The sequence below is a fragment of the Grus americana genome, chromosome 1 (genome assembly GCF_028858705.1).
Source record: "Grus americana isolate bGruAme1 chromosome 1, bGruAme1.mat, whole genome shotgun sequence".
Taxonomy (NCBI): domain Eukaryota; kingdom Metazoa; phylum Chordata; class Aves; order Gruiformes; family Gruidae; genus Grus; species Grus americana.
This window is the reverse complement of record NC_072852.1, coordinates 38,443,911-38,466,133: the sequence shown is the minus strand read 5'-3', so window position 1 is coordinate 38,466,133 and position 22,223 is coordinate 38,443,911. Positions and strand designations below refer to the sequence as shown.

The 22,223-nt window shown below is 42.8% G+C and overlaps 1 protein-coding gene across 1 annotated transcript in view; it reads left to right on the top strand.

The window, feature by feature from the left end:
• Positions 1-22,223, top strand: part of WIF1 (WNT inhibitory factor 1) — a 45,817-nt gene that overhangs the window by 16,528 nt on the left and 7,066 nt on the right. Inside the window, exons 3-7 of the mRNA XM_054813510.1 lie at positions 8,100-8,208; positions 13,999-14,139; positions 18,039-18,134; positions 19,783-19,878; positions 21,253-21,348. Of these exons, the coding sequence (XP_054669485.1) occupies positions 8,100-8,208; positions 13,999-14,139; positions 18,039-18,134; positions 19,783-19,878; positions 21,253-21,348 (538 nt within the window). The remainder of the gene's footprint in view (positions 1-8,099; positions 8,209-13,998; positions 14,140-18,038; positions 18,135-19,782; positions 19,879-21,252; positions 21,349-22,223) is intronic.

Here is a 22,223-nt window from a genome sequence, read left to right as displayed (position 1 = left end):
AAAGAGTTGCATTTTTTTCAAAACCCTTTCACCATAACTTTTAAACACTTGTTTGCTTGGAATACAAGGCTAAAGACCGTTACCTACTGAGTAGTAAATAAAGAAACTCTCACTCAGAGGTGCTGCAAACTTTCTGTCACTTGGGTATACGAAAGTGGAAGCGTCCCCCTTTGAGACCCTAGAAGGACTCCAGTCTGACAGAAGCTGCTGTGAGATTTCATAACTTTTGAGAAAGTTCATTGCTTACATTTTGGGGAGGGATATTTATTATATGGGAGTGCCAGTTAAAGCCAAGAGTGAAACACATGGACTCAATAAAGGCCCAATTATGTGACCTTTTCTGTTTGCCACGCTTTTAGCTTGTGTAAGTTATTGATTACGCTTTCATGAGATCATAATCAGAAGGTTGTTCTTTGGTAATGGTGTGCTAGAGGAGCTTTATCCTCAACTTCAAAGCTGTCCTGTGAGGCTTAAGAACAAAGGCTTGGAAGTTTGAAGCACGGCCAGAATGAATCTGTGTGCATTATCCGTGTTTACCACCGTGCAAGAGGTAGATTAGCTTATTCTTCAGCTGTGAACTTTCTCTCATCACATCAGATGAGCCACCATCTCTAAGGTTTACATTTGTGCTTTTAAAAGTATTCTGTTTAATTAAATGTAGTGTCCGCTTAGATCTCCATCATAAGTAGTTTGAGTGCTTGTTAGCGCAATCATTTCCCTAATTGTATGTTTTATTGAAATTATTTTACATTCTCTGAAAAGACTTCTCAAGCTAATTTATTAATTATAAATAAATATATCCAGCGTCTGAAACTGCAAACAGTCTGTAATCTATGTAAAGATGCGCTCCCAGGACCAGCCAGCCAAGGTTTTCACTTATTTTTCAGGCTGTGAGGGGAAGAAAATAACCTCATGGCTTATTCTCAATGTAGATAGAGCCATGTAGATGTGTTGCAGGTGCTGGTAGTAGACCTGTACAGCATTGTTTTGTTAGGAACTAACCTGATGAGACAGTATTTTAGTTTTTTTCTGTAAAGAGCAGTAATTAACTTCCCCCTTTTTAATTAGCCTTAGGAAATTGGCATTTTGAACATCCCTGATCATGAAATTTCCACTGGAGAGAGCACTGATCTTTTGCTAAGTGACAAAAGAATGAATTAGCCCTTGTTGTGCCAGAACAAGAAATAACTTTTCAGGAGAATAGCTTTTACCAGTTCTCCAGATACAGAACAATATATTTCATTCAATATTTGAAGATAATGAAGACTTGTGTATATTTTACTTTTTTTAATCTGAACTCTTAATGCTATTTCTCTTTTTGGTGTGTTGCTTTCTTCTATCCCCTTCCCCAAAGCAGAATTTTCATCTGTAAGATATAAGAGAAACAATTTAAAGGAAACTTGTGCACCATGTATACATTCCAGCCTGGTTCATGATGAGAAACATCATTCCTTGCTAGAGATTTTCAAGACATAATTAACTGTGTGTATTTATCAAAACCCTAATGACTTTGTCTCCTTTTAGCTTAGTTTTCTTAGAAGTAACTTTAGTGAAGCAGTAATAAAATACGTTACAGAAAGTCTGTTAAACAAGAAAACATCTAAATATGGGGAGTTGTGCTCTCTTGCTTTCTCTTCTATTTCCAAATAAAGCAAGGTAAAGGAGTGAGAAACTCCAAGACCTTCCTCAATGAGCTGTAAATTTGTTGTGACTGTTTTTTAAGAAATCCTGCATGCCAGTGCCTTTGTATCAGTGTACTTGTACTTACCTGGAAATTGCTGTGGGTCTGTTTGCCCGTATGCCGCTTTCCGAGGCTTTAGCCTTGTGGAATGGCCCCACCGTGCCCATTGCAGATCCCTACTGCATCAAGGGATTGACTCCGATCTAAACCAAAACTGTGTTTTCATTAGCAGGCTAACGATGGACAGGAAGGTGCAATAGGCGTTTGTTTGGCCCTCTGTTTCAGGTGGCCTGCTTTTCCTGCGCATGAGGATGAGTTTCAAAGTTAACGCTCTGCTGGTGTACTTGGATTTTTCTTTTCCACTGGTGTCCCTCTCGAACCCCACTCTTTTTGCCAAGTCCTTCAGCTTCCAGTCTTGGGTTGGTTTCAAATGACCTTTTCAAATGCTAGAGCGCTTCCAGAGCTCAAGGTCTGATGATAGAAATTATCAGCTCAAAATGACCAAGTAGCCACTGTTTCCCATGTCCCCCAAAGAGCAAACAACTGCCAGAAACTCAGTTGCTAAATGTAATCTAAATCTATTACTTTGTGGCCTCACCAAGCTTCTTGACGCTCATTTCTTTGTATTACTTATCTTTACAGAAATTCTTTTCTCATTACGTGGAGGAAAGGCTGATGTATTCTGCAGACGCTTCTGTCCATCTCTCCTGTGCAAACCATTCTTGGAAGCCTGCAGTGTCACCTTTCAAAATCTGGGGCTCCTTTTGATAGCAACCAAGGAATTTTTCTTTTCCAGCTTTCTAAATCATTCTGTTGCAGGATCTCATCTGCCATCCACGGCCGCATGCCACAGGAGACATTAGGCACCAGTTAGTCATCTTCCATTGACAAAATCAGGGAGGTTTTGTACCATTCTTCTTCTAAAACCATTAAACCCACAAGTGGTTATTGTTGAAAGTTGCATGCAGGGATTTACTCTGTTGTTAAAAAAGTATTCCTCCTCGTGCATGGATTTTCTTCAGTCTGCCACAGTTTTCTTAACATGAAGAAAGCAGGCATAAAACAGGCTCTGCAGAGTTGTGTGCATTTCACCACAGCAATGTGTAATTAACACTGTCACACAATGTATTTTTCTTTGAGATTGCCCATTTTGCCGAATTCTAATTTGGGTCCTTCTTTTTTAGAAACACCAAAATACCTCTATTTTTCCTTTTGTGAGCATCTCTGCTTTTGTTAATCCTGGTGCTTCGGTTCATTGCCATACCCTTAGCAGCTGGTACTGGAAAACGGGCGGGTTATCCTGTCTTCTGTGTAAATTGGTTTTCTCAGAGTGTGTTTCTGTATCACTTCATATCGTTAGCCATGCCTCCCACTTTGGGACTACCTCCTGAGGCTGATGGCAAGTCACTTTGTCACACTGAGGTGCAAAAAATGGTTTACCCACTCTGTGACAGGACCAATTAACAGGTAAGTCAAAGCTGCCTTCCCTAGCAGAAAAATAAAACCTTGTAGGCAGACAGTTTATTATCTGCTTGTCTAAGGCAGCATCATTATGTTGTTCATTACAGCAGTGTCTAGACTGCACTGCGATAACAAAATGTGCTGCTGACATACATACTCATACTCTGGCCAGACTCCTTCAACAGCCTGGTACGCGCAGTACGGCTATGGCCTCCCCTGTTTGTTGGAATTCATCTCATTTTGCGTCATGCTTCATCTTGGAACATAGATGGACTGACTCGTCTGACCTAATGCATTTAGTATCTTGGAGAAGCAACGGTCCATGCTGTAAACACCTAACAAACACATACGTTGCCTCACTTTGTGATTTTATTTATGGCATATGCTGTGAGCATCTGCTATGGATAATGCATGCTAGAATCTTCTCGTGTGTGCATAGCCAGAAATATCCATGGATCTGGGATAAAAAGGAACTTTTTTGATGAGTTTCTTTCTTTAAATGTAGAAAATTGGTGTTAGGGTGTATCTGTCATTTAATTGATAACAGAATAGAACATTCAGCACTGATCTTTTTAAAATAATGAGAGGAAAATGTAGTTAATTTCTTACATCTACGTGCAAAGCTAACACACATTCTCTTTTCTTTGCTAGAAGGGCTACAGATTTCATTAGATTATTGAGTTGTGACATACAACAGTTTAATCTACTGTGCTTCACTTCAGGTACTACCGTTACTTCTAATCCTATATCTTCATGTAAAATGAAGAAAACATAAAGCACATTCCTGTGAATGCTTTGATTAAATACAAAACAAAACCAAGGTAGGCACAACATGGCATCTGAGCGATAAGAAAACTTTAACACAGTAGATCTTGTACTGAGGAGTGGAGTTCTGTAGGAATTTTAAGTGTATATCATTTAAAACCAAACTGCCGACAGATGTTTGCTACAATACTTGTTAGAGGGCTTCGTTATTTTTATAAGCTTTTAAATTCCTCTGATTTATAGAAAATGGCCATTTAAAGTCCATAAAAGTTAATCCCAACCATGGAATTATTTGCCTAAAACAAAATTTACTCCCTTTGCTGAGGGCTTTGCCCACATGGGGAACTGTTAAAGGGCAGCTGCGCGGGGCTACCTGCTGCCTGAAGGCACTGAGTCCCCAGACTGTTCACATGAGGTCTGCAGGGGCCCTTGCCTCAGTTTCTGAGGGTCTCAAACAAAGTCTTCACACAAAAGTAAAGCGTATTCTCTTCCTTGGGTGCTTCCTGAAGTCAAGCCAAAAGCAAAAAGTCTTCCATGCATGCAGAGTGTCAAAGATCAACAATTTATCTCAAACTCCATTTCCTCCATCACCTCTAGTAACACTGCTCCTCTAAGATTAACCTTCAGTACCAAATTTTGCCCCTTACGTACCAGACAGTTCATAGCCTGGATTTAAAAAAAAGAAAAGTTACAAGAACATTTTTGTAATGGAAAAGGGATTATAAATTATGGGGTTTTCCCATTTATCTCTCAACAGTATCCAAGGAAATTTTGTTCTCACCACCGGGTCACTCACAATGACTACTTACAGCATAAATTATGGTAGGCACTAGACAATATTTTAATTGCACAGACCTATCTCTTCAATTAACCATCATGACTAAATTTCATGCTAGGCTGGAGCATGGTAAATATTTGCTGAGAGTGTGTTGTTTGCTTTTCAGTCATGATGATTAATGCAAGTTAATTGGCAATCAACTCAAATTACAGCAGGACAATACTGGAGACTAGATATAGGGATTGTGTCAAGACAGATTTTTTCCAAATAGATAGGATTTATGGCAGCCAAATCTTGTTTCAGATTCACAGGTTTGAGGAGTTCAACTACTCTGCTCCACTGTGCAGCTTCTCTAGACTATGATTTTTGTATATAAGTTTTATATCAAAATTTAACCAACTTAGTCCAGCATACGTGATTTGCAAACATACTCTGCATCACATGGCTTCATAACTTTGAAGTCATGCTAGCTGGATCTACCCGAGATGTTTCAGGTCTTCTTAGATACTATCATTGCAAGAAGTTCAGTTTTTATCAACTCAGCAAGTGTACAAACCTTTGTACAGTAATGGTGAGAGCAGGTATCTTCCCCCCAGTGCAATGCAGGCTTTCCTCCTGAGCAGGCTTTTGCTTGTGCAATGTCTCTTCCCATCTTTCTAACGCGTGAGCAGAATATACTCCTGCCTCAGGCACTAATCACTGCTACGCCTCTACTCTGGTTAGAGGAATTCCTTCCTTGAAAGGCGGTGAGTATTGTGGCTCATGCAGAAATCAGTCCCCTTTCCCACAGCAAACTTTCTTTTTGTCTTTGTCCTTCAGCATCGTTTCGACTAGAAAATGGGATTCCAGTTACTTTCCTACAAATCAGGGCTCTGGCTCACAAGCTGACCTGCTACAACAGCGTGGCTGGAATGGAAATAAGGGAGTGGAGCTATTTGGTCTAGTTACCAGTTGTTGTTTACTAGAATAGTAAGAACATAATGTTTTAATATCCCAACCCATTATGACCTGGTTTAGATATAACCAAACATCAAAGCTAACCAATGAGAAACAGACAGTACAGCATTGACTCACTCACTGTACTATTCTATAGATGTGTGGAGACATATAATTATTTTTCTGAACCAAAGTTTTATTTGAAAACAAAAATGTTCACAATCTGACTTTATGGCTTGTTTTCATATTTTGGCATGGTATATTGTATTGGAAAAAATGTCTTTAATTAAAAACAGCCTTTTGAACATTACCCCAGACTTCAATTTTCATCTCCTGTTTTAGTGCTTCTCTCCATGTCCCCTCTCCCTCCCACATACATACACTCCATGTGTCGAACTCACCCTTAAAAACTTTCATCGCTCCCTTCCCTATTGTTTTGCGAGTCCTCCTCTGAGGTCTCCGTGCCTACACAACACCCTCTGAAGACTGTCTGTGTGGGGTGTAGCCCCTGCATGCTGTTTGGGGTCTCCTTGCTGTGGATGTGCTGCCAGGGTTGATCAGGAATTTCCTAACGACTTTTCTACACAGCTCATGAGTACTTTGCTGGTGTCACCAGGAGCTAAAGGGAGATGGTCTGTCACATGCAGCTGGGGCTTCTGCTCAAGTTAGCAGAGCACAGCATCACAGAAGGGCTGAGGTTGACCTGACACCAGACAGTCTGATCTTGAGATGATCCAGTCCACCTCTCTGCTCAAGCAGGATCACCTAGAGTCGCTTGCCCAGGACTGTGTTGAGCTGGGGTTTGAGTATCTTCACAGATGGAAGCTCCACAATCTCTCTGGGCAACCTGTGCCAGTGCTCAGTCACCCACTCAGTAAAAAGGTGTTTTCTCAGGTTCAGACAGAGTTTTCTGTGTTGTGCCCATTGCCTCCTGACCTGCCACTGGGCACTACTGAGCAGAGTCTGGCTTCATCTTCTCTACGCCCCCCCCTATCATATACACATTAATTAGATCACCCCTCAGCCTTCTCCAGGCTGAATGGTCTGAGCTCTCTCAGCTTCCCTCTGTATGTCAGATGCTCCAGCCCCTTGAGCACCTTTGTGGCCCTTCATTGGTCTCATTCCAGCAAGTAGACAACTTTCTTGTACCAGAGAGCCAGGACATTACAGGAGAAAAAGGACAGTCTTCTGGCTAAGGGCATTGACTGCCATCTTGTAGACATAAAATAAATACCATTTATCAGCCCAAAGTACTCATAAAATTTTGGCTTTAATCTCTGTTTCACTACTTCAGTTAAAAGCAGACCTGACAATACTCTCTACTATCAGTGAGTTGCTGGATGAAGACACATTTTTGCCAGTGCCCATGCTAAGGTCTCAAGTGTTTTTCTGCAAGCAGCAGGTACAATTACCTGTGATCCCTCATATGCTTCAGGGTAAATGAGAAGCCAGACTTTAGGGAAAAGGTTCATTTCCACTTGCTCTGCACACCTTCAGCTGTGCCATTGACAGTAGTGGACATCTCCAGTGACTTGCTGAGATGCGTACATCTGAGGTGTACATGGTGTGTACAGCTCCGCTGCAGACGCATGATGTCACTTTGCATCGAATATGAAGAAATATTGAACAGATGACTCAAAGAGAGGCCAGGGTCCCATGGAAGAAAGTACCAAAGCCTACAATCTGTGCCACAGTGCAGGTGCATATCAGGAGTAGGATGAAGATAGTGGAAAGTAGTTTTTAAATCATGCTAACACCTTTTGGGGATCACCAAAACAAATAATTTCTGTTGCGGTTAATCATGAGTGACATGAAGCCAACTCTGTAGGAAAGCTCTCAGCTCCACCCTTGGAACAATTTAACGAATTGATGTTGAACAAGGCAGAGTCAGTGCTGTAAACAAGATATGTGTCCTAGCATGGCACTCCAGTAACGGGGCTATTCATTGCCCGGCACTGTTTCCCCAAGGCAATGTGCCATGCAGATCAACCAAGAGCAAGCTCGGATGTTTTCACGCCACAGTTGGTATCACACATGGGAGTGTGTCCTTTAAGACATACTCGTGGTGCAGGTGGGTCATCCAGGCTCACCAGTCAGTTCCAGAAAGATTCTGCCCAGAAAAACCAGCTTTAAGAATTAGCCTACTGTTCATACATTTTTTGTGGTCTGCCAGATAAAAGGGGTGGGTTGTTAAAAATGTCTTCCCCCTCTAACATTTGTTTGTTATATGCATGCCATTTTCCTTGCTGTTACACTGCATCCTGATTACTGTATGGTCACTTGCAATCTCTGAAATAAGAGGAAATTATCTGAAAATTATGCTTAGGTGAAGAAGCACTCAGGGAAATAATAGAAACAAACCCAGTGAATGGCATAATGAAAAGTGTAGTATTTTTCTGCTGTAGTTTATATGCTAAATAGTTTGCTTCTGTGAATGCAATTAAAATACATATCGATTCTTCATTTATTTTGTCATAGGCTGAGTACTTCTACGAGTTCCTGTCTTTGCGCTCTTTGGATAAAGGCATAATGGCTGATCCAACTATAAATATCCCTCTGCTTGGAACAGTTCCTCATAAAGCATCAGGTTTGTGCTGTTGATATTATAAATCGTGTTCCTGTAAAAAATATTCCACAGCCAGTAAAGTCTAAGTATTTTATTATGAATTGCAGTTTTGAAGTTTATTGCTAAAGAAATGCTTGCCACAGTGCTTGACATTGAACAGTTTGTGAGTGCCTTTCCTGACTGCAGCAGCATATTTTGTCAGAGCCAATGGAGCTTTTATGTGTAGATAAATCAGCAGAAAATTGTGCAAAATTGTTGCATAAAATTCATGTGCGTGAATGCTATTACTTAAGTTGTACAACTTTTGTAAAACAAAATCTTTCGTCAGTATAAGGAATAGTTACCAAATTATTCTGTTTCTCAGAGGTTGCAGTTTGTGGACGTTTTACTTTCAGGTGGGGTCAGCTGTTGTCATCAGGCATTCAACTCAAAGACGCAAGTTCTAGCTTAGGATATTATCATTTACCACTTTTCCCTTGGTGCATTCTTAGTCCTTCGCTGGAGCTTATAACTTCACAGCAGAGGCTGAGCCCAAGCCGACGTGAGAGCTCCAGAAGCACCACGGTGCACAGTGAGCCGGGTGGAGTAAAAAAGCTTTCCGTGAGAGGCTGTCAAATCCACTTTGCTCTGAGGTGTTCCAAGGCTAATACGTGGTAGTCTCTGGCAGGATGGCAGAAATGTACATCTGGGTGACAGTAGTGTCTTAGTGATCGTGGTTTCATGATCAGCCTTAGCCAACCTAAAATGGGAAAGAAATGAGAAATGGAACATGGGGATGGGGCTGCAAGTGGAACACTGACACACAGATTTACATCTTTGACCAGTCTTCCTTTCTCTTCGCTTTTTCAATGTATAAATTCTGAAAGTTTGTTATCCTCCATTTTCGACTTGTTGTAAAATGACGTTGAAGTAAAGTTGCAGCACAGCTTTTTGCTTGTGGCACCTGGAATCTAACATTAATGATTGGTCTCTCCATTCAGCATGGACTGAATGAGTGGTATTGAAAATGGATTTGGGTGAAGAGTGCTATAAGATTTGTACCATAATTGCTGCAATTTACTAGGTTGCAAGCCCGATAAATTGGCAAGTGGAGACATTTAAAAGTAACTAAAAAAGTCATGAAGGCAAAGTTCTCGTTAAGCATTATTTCTGTCTCCATATAAAGCAGGTGAGATATGTGGGAAGCTCTGCACTCAGCATCCTCTAATATAAGCTAGTTTCTCCTCTAATTTTTAACTATCCAGAAAAGCTAGCCCAAAATGACCCCCTTCTGACTGTGTTTAGGAAAACATAATCTACAAGTGCAGGGAGGCCAGAGATGAGATCTCACAGTTCCAGCAGAAAGTCTGTTAACCATCATGATGGGAGGTCTGATTAAAGCCAAAAAGGACTTCCCCTGTTTGCAGCACTGGTACCTCAGCTCCAGGACTAATACGGGCACGTCCATGGTATTTCTTTACGTGGATCGTGTGCAGTGCACCACCGCGCTTAGTACATATAAGCTGTATTTAAGTCCTGTTTGGCATTACAGTGAGTCGGGTGTTTAACAGCGACTGATAATCAGTACACGTACAGTATTTGAAGCATGTACACTATTTAACAGTGAGCCACTAGCATGATGGTGGTGTTTTTACACTGCCTGCTAGCTGGCCAAAATTAACTAAGCAGCCTTAAATAAATACATGCTATAAAAATAGTGAATGTTTGCTCCTTGGTAGTTATTTCTATAATTTATATGTTTGCAAAACAGTTCTGACAAACCTAGTCTAGTTTGCCTGGATTAGCAAAGCATTTTTCTACACATATGCATGTCAGAAGAAATTCAATCACAAGCTTGTATTAAGTAACAAATCAACAGTAGCAAGTTATTTCTTGAAAAAGTGTTGAAAAAGATTACACTAAAGACAATTAAGGGTGTAGCCTTGTTGTCCTTCTCTTAACTTTCTCCAATCCAGTATATCCTTAATGAGATGAGGTATCAAATTGTCCTCAAATTTAAATTAGATTTAAATCACTTAGGTTCCTTAGACTCATTTGAAAATCCCATCCCCATGTCCCAGGACTGCTACCTGAATCAGTGCTCACAACACGGGTATTGTTACACCTAGACACATGGTAAGATGCTAAGAAGGCTGGAGAAGATGCTTTTCAGTGAGAGCTTAAAGAACTGAGGCTACTCAGCTTGTCCAAAAGAAGATGTTTGAGAGGAGCGTGGGTACCTGTCCAATGAGAAGAGGCTGGCAGCTCATTTCACAGTGTCAAGCCTACGAAGATTCTGTGCTTCAAACTGAGGTCAGCAAGTTCAAAACAAAGTCAGGCGTTGTTGGTAGTAGCAGTGATTAGTGTCTTGAACACCACACTGAGGAAAGTAAAACCACGTACTGGGATGCGCCCAGAAGAAATGTAGTGGCCTGCGATGGAGAAGGAGCTGGCCCCCTAAGTGACCTGAGCCAGCCCCTCCTGTCCCTGTCTGCAAAAGCCAGCATGGTGCCATGCCGGTGTCGCCGGTGCAAGCTGACGTGCTTGGGCTGCTGGCAGAGCGCTGCTTCATGCTCTTCATGCAGCACCCCTCATCCCACTGGCCAGGCTCAGGACACCAGAGCAAGCACTCCAGAGGACGCAGAAATCTAAATGTGCGGAAGAGGCAATTCTGTGGCCTGGTGGTGGGATGATGGCTAGCAGAGACAAGTCCTGAGCTGTGGTTCCTTCCTCTTGTTTTTAGCCAGTGACGGGCAAATGTGAACTGCATCCTGAATCTGGGAAGCGGGGACCAGACCTGAGGTTTGCCCTGCCACAGCCCTGCTGAGAACTTCAGTAGCCCACGGGAGCGCGTGGCTGGGGTTCTGGATGCAAGGGACTTTTGCTCTATGCTTTGTTTTGACCGTAGTGCTGTTGGTATATGCTTAGCATTATTCAAACAGGCATAAACAGGCAAGGATTCAGGCAGAGTTTAGGGACTTTGTTTCGGCTCGGAACCACTGCAGAGCTCAGCCAGGATCCAGGTGCTCATTGCTCGCAGGAGGGTTCTTTACTGCATTTCTGCCTGCCTAGGAGTTCGGACATATGGGAAGTCAAAAAATATGGATGCTTCCAGGGTGGGGAGTGCTGGCGTAAGGGGTTTCTGACCTGTCCCCTCAGACTTCAGCCCTGAAAGATGCATTCCCGGTCTTTGCCCTAGGCATTTAAACCCACAGCCAAATCTCAGGGGAGTTTGCTACCAATTCAATGAAGTCTAGATGTGACTGTAGTGCCGTCATTAAACTTCTGTCGTATCTTCCTCCCTATTGCAATTTGCTCAGCTAAGTCACACATATCCCAATACAAGCACTGATTTCCTGCACTTGTGCTTAAGAAGGTTACCACAGTTTAAGAAGTTCGCTGCATTTAAACTGTATTTAATCCACTGTAAGAGTTTCCTTCTTACCACATGGTTACATGCTTTTTATGATGGTCTTTTAAAAGATTGGTGTAAAAGTGCTTCAACAATGAAGTTGCTTTATAATGAAAACTGCAACAGACCTTTCAGTCTGTAGAACTTACCAGAAGCAGAATGTGTTTCAGCAATAAATTATTCTGTATTATACCAAGGCAACAAATAACAAAAATGGCCCGATTATGACTTGCCATTTTTTTTATAACAAGCAATTTAAAACAAACCAAATGTAGGGCTGTTAGCTCAATATTTGGTTCTGAAATCTCAGGCCAGCTTCGGAAGAAATGAATAAACAATTTCTGTTAGCTGGATTTAACTTATAAAGCAGCTAGGAAGAGCCAATTTTGGAGAAAAGAGATAAAATCATTTCATCTGATTATTTAAGATCACTTGTGACAATCACAGCAGAGCATTCCATAGCTCTGAGGTAGCGGGTTTGCTCCCTTATTAAAATATTCCAGATTTACTGGCCTTAATTATTTACTTAAACTCTTTGTAGTTCAAAAGTGTTTGAATACTTTTCACTGGAAAGGTGTGGTGGGTTGACCCTGGCTGGGGGCCAGGTGCCCACCAGAGCCGCTCTCTCACTCCCCTCATTCACCAAACAGGGGAGAAAAGGCATAACGAAATGCTTGTGGGTCGAGATAAGGACAGGGAGAGATCCCTCACTAATTATCGTCACGAGCAAAACAGACCAAACTTAGAGAGGGAATTCATCTAATTTATTACTAGGCAAAACAGAGTAGAGGAATGAGAAAATAAAATCAACTCTTAAAACACTTCCCCCCACCCCTCCCATCTTCCCGGGCTCAACTTCACTCCCGGCTTCAACCTGTCCCCCCCTCAGCGGCACAGGGGGACGGGGAGAGGGGGTTACGGTCAGTTCATCTCACGGTGTTTCTGCCGCTTCTTCATCCTCAGGGGGAGGACTCCTCTCATCGTTCCCCTGCTCCAGCATGGAGTCCCTCTCACGGGGTGCAGACCTTCAGGAGCAAACTGCTCCAGCGTGGGGTCCCCCACGGGGTCACAAGTCCTGCCAGCAAACCTGCCCTGGCGTGGGCTCCCCTCTCCACGGGTCCACCGGTCCGGCCAGGAACTTGCTCCAGCGTGGGCTTCCCACAGGCCACAGCCTCCTTCAGGTGCCTCCACCTGCTCTGGCATGGGGTCCTCCACGGGCTGCAGGTGGAATCGCTACACCCCCTCATCCTTCCTCCATGGGCTGCAGGGGGACAGCCTGCTTCACCATGGCCTTCTCCACGGGCTGCAGGGGGATCTCTGCTCCGGCGCCTGGAGCTCCTCCTCCCCCTCCTTCTGCACTGACCTTGGTGTCTGCAGAGTTTCTTACATCTTCTCACTCCTTTCTCCGGCTGCAAAAGCTCTCCCTCTCTAAGTGTTTTTCTTCTTCTTAAATATGTTATCACAGAGGCGCTGATTGGCTTGGCCTTGGCCAGCAGCGGGTCCATCTTGGAGCCGGCTGGCATTGGCTCTATCAGACACAGGGGGAGCTTCTAGCAGCTTCTCACAGAAGCCACCCCTGTAGCCCCCCCACTACCAAAACCCTGCCACGCAAACCCAACACAAAAGGCAATCTCTAAATACTGCTACACTTAACACCTTCTGTCAGAGTGATGTGTCTATGTCTTCTTTTTAAGTACTTGCACCCATGATCTCATTTATCAAGTGTACCATCCTGCCACAACTTTATGGAGTAAGTTTTGATTAAATCAGTATCTTATTTACGTATTCATTGCAATATCCAAAACAGCAAACCATATCTAAAGTAACATTTTTTTTCCAAAATGTGTAAGATGTTTTTGTAGAAGTCGTATGAGAGTCTGCAAAATTTAGACTCAAAAGAAGTGATCAATTCAGCTTAGAAAATTGAATGGAGGCTTCCAGCTTGTTTTGCTCTATCCTTAGATACCTCCACATGAGTAATTGCCTCATCTACAAGCAAAAGTATGTTTGTATTAAGATCGCTGTCTGTGCTGTAGACTGTTGGGGTTATGTCAGTAAATGAGCAGAGGCTCATCTCCTGTGCTGCTGTACTTCTGGTCCTGGAGCCGCCTATGAATAAGGTGATCTATGTATCTGTGCTACAGGTTTTCATCAATGGCGTTACTCTAAAGCTTAAATATAAATATTGTCTGCATTTTTTAGTATTTCAATGCATACTTTTATATGTATATAGGTATGAGGCTTATATAGATATAGATGAGGCTTTGGGCAACGTGGTCTAGTGGAGGGTGTCCCTGCCCATGGCAGGGGGGTTGGAACTAGATGATCTTTGAGGTCCCTTCCAACTCAAACCATTCTGTGATTCTATGATTCTATGATATATAAGTATATAAATATTATTGTTGTTATTCTCTTTTAAGTTGTTCAGGTTGGATTTCCTTGCCTTGGAAAACAAGATGGGGTCGCTGCATTTGAAGTGAATGTGATCATAATGAATTCAGAAGGCAATATTATTCTCCAGACCCCTCAGAACGCCATCTTCTTTAAAACCTGTCAGCAAGGTAATGCTAAAGAGAGGACATGCCGAAATACCGTTAGACTTGGTCACCTAACTTTCTGATGTTTCATTCAGGATAGTGGCTAGAGAAGATGGAAATAATGTGGTCACACAATGTGTCACAATGGTGGTGAATGCCACGCTGTTCTGGTTCTGGCTGTGGATTTGCTGTATATTTACCACATGTTTACGAACCTTTTTCTTACTGCCAACTACATCTCCTTTAGCAGACTGGGTTGGAGACTTTTCCCCTCCTGTTCATAGCTCATCACATCAAGGAGGTTAATAGAAATGTATCGTATGAGAAGCACCTGTTAGCAAGTGATTTGAGGTACTTAGAGGAGAGCTAGTCCTGTGAAAACAAGCTGAGGCTCACATTTCCAGAAATGGCACATAATTTGGAGAGCTGAACTTCTGGGATCTGTAATGGGGACACTGACTTCAATTAATACTGTTTGGTGCCTTAGTTCAACAGTTCCTTAAATCTCAACTTGCACATCCAAAACAAATGCCTAAATCCTAAACCAGAACATTTTTGCAAAATTTTACCTTCTCTGGAGCTCAAATGGCAATCTCTTAGTTTTGGATACACGTGAGGTGGTGGAAGCTGGTCCTCAATACTTGGCAGTCATCAAGCAGTAAACACACACAGGATGCACTGGTAGAAGGAGAGCAAAATGAAGTTATTGCAATGTTTACTTGGAAAGGAGGGAATCTGTTTAATCAACCAATATATGAACCATAAGCACTGTGTAATAAGCCTTCCTGGATTGATTTGTTACACTACGAACAGCTATAATTATCACTTTGAACTGAGGCTGTGGAAATTGAAAAATCAGTGTCTCAGATAAGGCAGTTACCCCATGTCATGTGCAATTATATCAAATTAACCCAGGACAGGGCTGATGTACAAACAGCAAGATTTTTAGTCTTCTATTAAATCTTCGTTCCCAGTCCCACACTTTCTTCTCTGCGCTCTTCTCTGAGCTAATTGGCTATAGTGTGGCTTTAAAGAGCGAGCAGGAGGAGCAGGAGCTGTTTATTCTTTGAAACCTCACTACACCTAAATAGCAAAGCTGCTTGTCTCCTTCGAAGCCTTCCTGCTGCCAATTAGCCCAGGGAAAGTGGAGGAGGGGGAGAAGAAGTGGGCAGAGAAACAGGAAGGAAAATGGGGGCTTAATGGAAGCAAAATCAATCAGATCTCATGTATGAAGTTGTGTGTCTGATGTAAATACAACACAAAACATTTGCTATCTTTTTATTTTCAGTTCAGTTCAAAGATACTGAACTTAATAAACTTTGGAAATTGTGTTGGGGGAATCTAATAGGAACTGCAGAGTTACAGGTCTGTTTTGTGAAAATATGTGGCTTACAGAGGGCTCCAAACTCACTTTAGTAGTGGCATTTCTCCAAGTTACGGTTCTGTACTATTACTTCTTCTTCTTCTTGTTACCATTTCAATATGAGATGCAACATTTAACAATTTAGCAGTATTGCATCATATGGCCTCTCAGGAAAGATGGGTGTGATTTTTGTCCCAGTCCTTTGTTTTCAGAGCCAGCTGAGAGACATAAGGGTGATTTTCCAAACTCTAGAGATGGGCAGAGGAGTTTCCTCACCCTATCTCTTCCAGTGTGTACTGAGATAACTCCCATTCCTGCCTTCTGTCTGGTAAGGTGGACACCGCAGAGTTTTGGGACAGATGCTGAGAAGGATGAGAATGTCCTTACTGGCCGGTGTTAGAGTAGGGGTGACTTTTCTTCCTCTGAAAGATGTTGTTCACGACAAGGAGCTCTGATTCCTCCTGCCAGGGCCCCGGTCACTGTTTCCAGTCATTCTTGGCCATCCGGAAGGGCCCCTGCTAGAGGAAGTGAGGGGAGCAAGGGAGCAATTTTGTGGGAGAGGAGAGGATTTGTTGTGGCTAAGAGGTGGCCGCACAGAAAATGATGTTTTCCTATTTTTCAGTTTGAAATGGTATGTATTTAACCATGCATTTTCCATAATGAATAGCAGCTCTGCATTCGGGTACTAAGGGAGAACCATTTCCAGAAAGAGTCCTAGAGTACACTGTTGGAACACAATAAGACCCAAAAGCCTTTACCACTATTACTACTGCTGCAAACAGCTTTTTGCTTCATGTATCTATGGCCTTGGTTAGAAGAGCATTTTAAAATTACATCTTTCCTCCTCTCTCTTTCCTGTTTGTTTGGCAGTTGTACACAATATCCAGCTACCTGACCAGTACATCAGATTTTCCTTCCTTTTCTTTAGTCTCGGAGTTACCCTCCGTATGCCACTGAATAAGGAGCTATTACATGAGAGCAGCAGAATAGTGCTTGTAGTTATAGCAGCAAACATTTCCTGTGGCTTTAATCAGCTATTAGCTAAATTTTCAAAAACAAAAGTTTATTTGTGTATGAGTCTAACAGATATGTCACCTGACTCAAATATTAGAAGAAGGGAGAATCATTCAAATTTTCTAAGTCCAGGATGGTGTTTTCCTGTTTTCCACTGTATTAATAGGAGTTGCAGTTTAAAGAATCTCTGCGGGCTGTAAAAATGTTTCAGGCAACCTGACCCTCCTGAATTTATAGACATCCTGGTACTCCTTGCCACTTTAAACAAGTGCACCTTAAAGACTTTAACACTTCAGTTTGAACTCAGGTATTATTCAGTTGGGAATCAGTGTGAATCCATGGTACACTTTTACAGCCTAAGGATGGTAGGTGCCGGCACTTCCCAAAGAGGGAATGGAAAAGAGGTAGGGATGCTGTTGTCAGGTGTTGTCAGTCATGTATGTTTATAGCACTGTTACACTAAAGGGAAAAAAAAAAAGATGTGATGCCAACGTTATGGCCAATTGCTGTCTAATAGATGGCCTTAGAGTTTGGGTTGAGACAGATTGGTCTACCTCAGAGTTTTTGAACGTTGCTACTTGGAGTGTCATCCAGCATGTGTCATCTAATATCAAGATGAGAAGGCCATGCCTACTCTGCTAAAGCTGCCCTGTGGCCCTGGTACCACTGATCACAAGTGATGTTTTCTTTTTCTAATGGCAGTAGGCAGCCTCTCCTGCCTGCCGCCCTCTCTGTGAGACATCTAGAAAGGTATTTTTGAGCAATTGTTTTTCTACCCAGCAGTCATGTTTTCATGGGCTTCCATAGGGTTCGATTTGTTTTGCCTCTTGTTCGATGGACTCTGGTGTTTTGAGGATGGTGATGGTACCCAGAGGTATTTCTCATCCTTGCATAATGCAGGCAGTGTTGCCAAATGCTTTAAGCAGTGTTCGATTGATAGTTGAGATGTGAATGAGTTGGATGATGATATAGGGCCACTGTGCAGGAGTGCTTTCATCTTCCTTTCTGATCTTCTTTCATCTGTCCTTGAAGCTGACTCTTTCATTTGAATAGAGATTTCATCACTTTGTCACCTCAGTAGTAACAGATGTAGTCATTAATTCAATGCAAGTTGCAGTGCAGTCTAATTAGGGCTGCAGAAATTGAAACTGGTTCTGTGTGCTAAGGGCAGGTCTAACCAGCGATGCAAGTCCTGCATCGGCTGCCTGCTCGTTTCCGCACAGAGAAGAAAGTGCTGGATTGTGCAGAGCATCCACATTGCTCATGCACTTACAGAACAGCAGAGCAATGGAAATGCACGGTCCATCAACAAGCACATCATGCGTTTGTCTGAATGCACGATGAAACCTCTATTTGTAGACTAACAAAAAAGAAACTAATTTCTCTTGAGGAGGTCTTAGCTGAACTTCCATTTCTGTCAGCATTTGCTTGTCTGTCAGCAAATATTTTTACTGTTGCATCAAAGAGGCATATTGATCCTACCAAAAGTCAGCTGACAGCTGAAGTATGCAATACCCAATTAAGATTGTCATTATGTTTTATGAAGCGGAGTGTCCAGGAGGATGCAGAAACGGAGGATTTTGCAACGAAAGACATGTCTGTGAATGTCCGGATGGATTTTACGGGCCTCACTGTGAGAAAGGTAATTTAAAAAAAATCTTCTCAACTGTCTTCTTTACGATAATCTCAACAAAACTGTAACTACCGCGCTGCAGCCTCCCCTAAAAGAATGGCCTTTCCTGAAGATTTCATATGTTTTGAGTCCACACATGTAAGAGAATTACTATCATCATCCACAGCCTAATGGAAACATTAATTGCCTGCAAGAAAGATGTTTTCTCTCCAAGAGATTGCTTTTAACAAAAACTGACACAATAGCTAAGTGATCCTTAATCACAGGGAATCCATCTGGCAAAAAGATTAAATAAAATTCTTCTGCTAATGAGGACTAGCTGGGAAACAAAGCACAGGACTTTTGTTGTTCAGCGTTCGTTTATTTGGAGATAATACCTAATTCGGAGATAAGATCTAATTTGGAGGCAGGCTGACAATGAAGATGGGAAGATGAAGGAAAGAGTCTCCTTTTCCTTTCCATTAGTGACTAATAGCCCCAAAGACATTTCCAGGAGTGAGGGACCAAGAAATTGAGTGACTTGGCAAGGAAACTAGCTCTTCTTCCTATCTCTTCCCTCACCTCCCTCAGGGATGGCTTGCAAATGGAGCAAACCATCCCCGTGGGCATCCTATTCCAACGGCATCCTTCACTGAGCCCCCAGACGCTCTGGCTACATCCAAAATATTAAGTACAAAGGATGAGTTCTCTGGCCTGGAGGCCAACTGGAATGGTGCAGTTTGCATTCGTATGTTTAGTAAACTCTCTTACCCTCCAAAAAGCTGCCTTCCAAACTCCCTGCTGGGAGGAGCCTGTGGCTGCTGCTCACCCCAGGGCTGTGCCCACAAGGGTTTGCTGGTTGTCCGGGGACAAAGCTGTGCCAGGAGTGGCACCAACAATTTCACGAGATGCATGATCCTGTTCCCCCACTTGGCCCCATGCCTGGGTGCTGTTTTAACTCACTAGTATGGGCCCAGCCTCGCTCCATGTACCATTTGTGGGCAACCACAAAATGAAGCATTGCCACCTGACGTGCCTCCCTGGAAGAGCCTTGTGGCGTGGCCACAACTGCAGAGAAGGCTTGGGAGAGCCCAGGGGTTCTGGAGGAGGTTCACAGGGAGCATGCAGAATAGTCTGGCCACCAAACCGGGCCATGGGACAGGCTCCCCTAGCCTAAATGAGGCATCCATGCTTATGCTCAGGTGGGGTTCACTGTAAAGCCTGCCTGGGAACCCCACTGAATTGCTGACCCCTGCGAGCGCAGCCCTTGAAGACACAGTCCTGTCTGCAGAGCTGAGGCACCAGCTGCAGCACCAGAGTCCAGTTATAGAGACGGGGCCGGCGGGGGGGGGGGACGTTCAAGTATCCCGTGGGCGTAGGTGGGCACTTTGCTCTCCCCAGTTTGGAATTAAACTGTACAGGAGGCAATTTCCGCTTACGTATGGAACCAGATTTGAACAAAATTTATTCTTCACCTTTTTTAGTAACGCTCTATACAAATTGCCAGATACAAACCAGAGATGTAATTGATTTAACCCACTTACAAAGATGCTTTACAAAGGTGACTTGTTACCTTCAGCAGAAGGAAAAGTAGCTTAAGGAGACAATGCGCTGTGTATTCAAATAGTCAGTTGCTATCATATCAGTGATGTTTTTTTCTGTTCTTCCTGCTCCTCAGCGCTGTGTGCTCCTCGCTGCATGAACGGTGGGCTCTGCATCACCCCTGGCCTCTGCATCTGCCCCCCGGGGTTCTACGGCATCAACTGCGACAAAGGTAACTGCCAGCTGAACCCCCCCAGGCTCTGTATTCAGCAACCTCTCTTTACTCCTCTGTGCTAGTTTTCCTCTGGGAGTGGATCTTGGAAAGTCAGGCAAGCGATGACTTAAGTTTTAAAAGGCGTTGTTTCATGATTCTTCAAATAGATGTTTTAGCAGAACCTGAGAGCTGCTGGAAGTGCTTTTGCAGCTGGATGTGCAGGCATCCATATACACCAGCTCAGTGAAGGGTAATTTAGATGATCTCTTCAGGTGATCCATTGAAAGCTGTGGGACCTACCACAAAATTCACTTATATTTCTGGCCTAGGAAAGAATATGATTGCTTTTGAACTCTAGTTTCATGGAGTAAAATTAGTTTTACTAATTAGTCCATTAATTTGTTGCATCTGGACACATGAAAAAATAAGTGATCTATTCATTTTTGTTGCTGCATTGTGGCTCAGAAGGGATGAAAAGGAACAATCAGTTGTTCAGAACAGTAATTTGGAACAGTCCAAGCTACCACGTAGTAAAAAAACAAGTAGTTTCCTGCAGAAATACAACTGACCTGCTCATGACAGAGATTACAGAACATCACGTTGCGTTTATTGTTGCAGAACTATATGAAGTAATGACTAAATGCAAAAGGTCCTTGTGGGCTTTCCAGCAAAATAATGGGAACCTTCCTAGACCTTTAGGTATGCTTGCACAAACTGGTATGGTCAAAGTCCCTCTGACTTGTATCTAGTCCTTGATGAGACCTTTACTGTATGTAGAAAATGTTTCCAAAGTACATTGTCATGAAAAGCTCCCGATGTCTTGAAGGATACTGAACTGTAAGATTAATGTGAATCCCAGCTGTTTGGTGAAAAGTCACATCTAATACTATGTAAGTAATTTGGCAGGTGAGACACAGCATTTGCTTCTATGTCACCCCACGGCAAAAACTTATAAAGGTTTCTTTCTAGCTAAACCTCAAACCTCCCAAAGCATTAAGAACTGTAGCGAAGTATCCTCTTGTAGAAGTAACTTTCAGTCCTAGGTTGTGCTCCTTTTATCAGACACCGGCAGTTTCAATAGCAATAGCGACTTGATCCTTCAACGAGCTTTACGTGTGAGGATTGATAGAGATGTGACACAGTCTGTCCTCAGGGATCTCACTGCTGTATTGTTCACTTGTCTCTTTCTATATTGATTTGTGTGTGTCCCCCTGTAAAGCATTATGTACAAAAAACCCCCACATTTCAGTCTTCCTTTGTAAACCAGATGAAAAGATGTTAATGCAACTTTTTTAAACCTACTCAATGTTTATTTATGATGAGCAGCAGAAAACATTAAGGCCAATTCAGGCTGAGTTCATATTAGTGAAACGCCTGTTTTATTTCTTTCAGCAAACTGTACAACCACCTGTTTCAATGGAGGAACGTGTTTCTATTTGGGAAAATGCATTTGTCCTTCGGGCTATGAAGGAGACCAGTGTGAAATTAGTGAGTAGCATCTCCATGTGCTTGCTTTCACTTACATCAACTTATCCTAGTGTCAGTGTGTGAAAGATGAAGCGCTACCTGCCTCTGCTGGGCTCACAGCGAGGGTCTGACATGGCAGTTTGGGGCCCTCAGAGACTCAGATGCCGCATGACTCCAACTGCGTTACTTACTGATGAGTTCGATGCGTTGCTAGACCATCTCACCCCCTGCCTTGTTTTGTTCTTACTAGTAACTGGGCTTGGTGACAACCCTCAAGCCATAAGTACGCGAGCAATACTCTGCGGCAGGCAGATGTGCTGCTGTGCCAAGCCCGCGTGGAGCAGCTATTTTCCAACGTTACAGCAATTCGCGCTTGGGCACAGCAGATTAGGTTTGAACCCGCAGCTTTGAACGGGCTACTATAAGCTGGGAATGGAAGGGTTTGGGGCAAAGGGAGGACTGAACCGTAAGAGCTGAGAGCTTTCACTTAATGTATTAAGTTGCATTCACATGGCAACTTGAAAATCCATGTCGCAAACATCAAAGCGACAAAAACTTTTCAGAAGTTTAGCATCAAAGCAATTCAAAATATTTTAGCTCACGGGTGATCCAAGTGTGCTGTGTAAAGCTGGGGGTGGAGATACGGCCAGGCTGGAACAGACCTGGGAGGTCAGCTGTCAAGTATTTGATCTCACTAAAAGAAGAGTTTTCTCACAGCTCTGTTAAATTGGATTAATTCTATAGTTCCCCACACTTGAATAGAGCATGAGCATTTTGGTTTTGAGAACATACACCCAGGTCATTCTTTCTGGACTTAAAACTTCTAACAGGACTCTGTGTGAGGAGCTTCCCCTGCTGTAAATAATCTCACTGACGTTCCCCAGTGCCTTCACAGG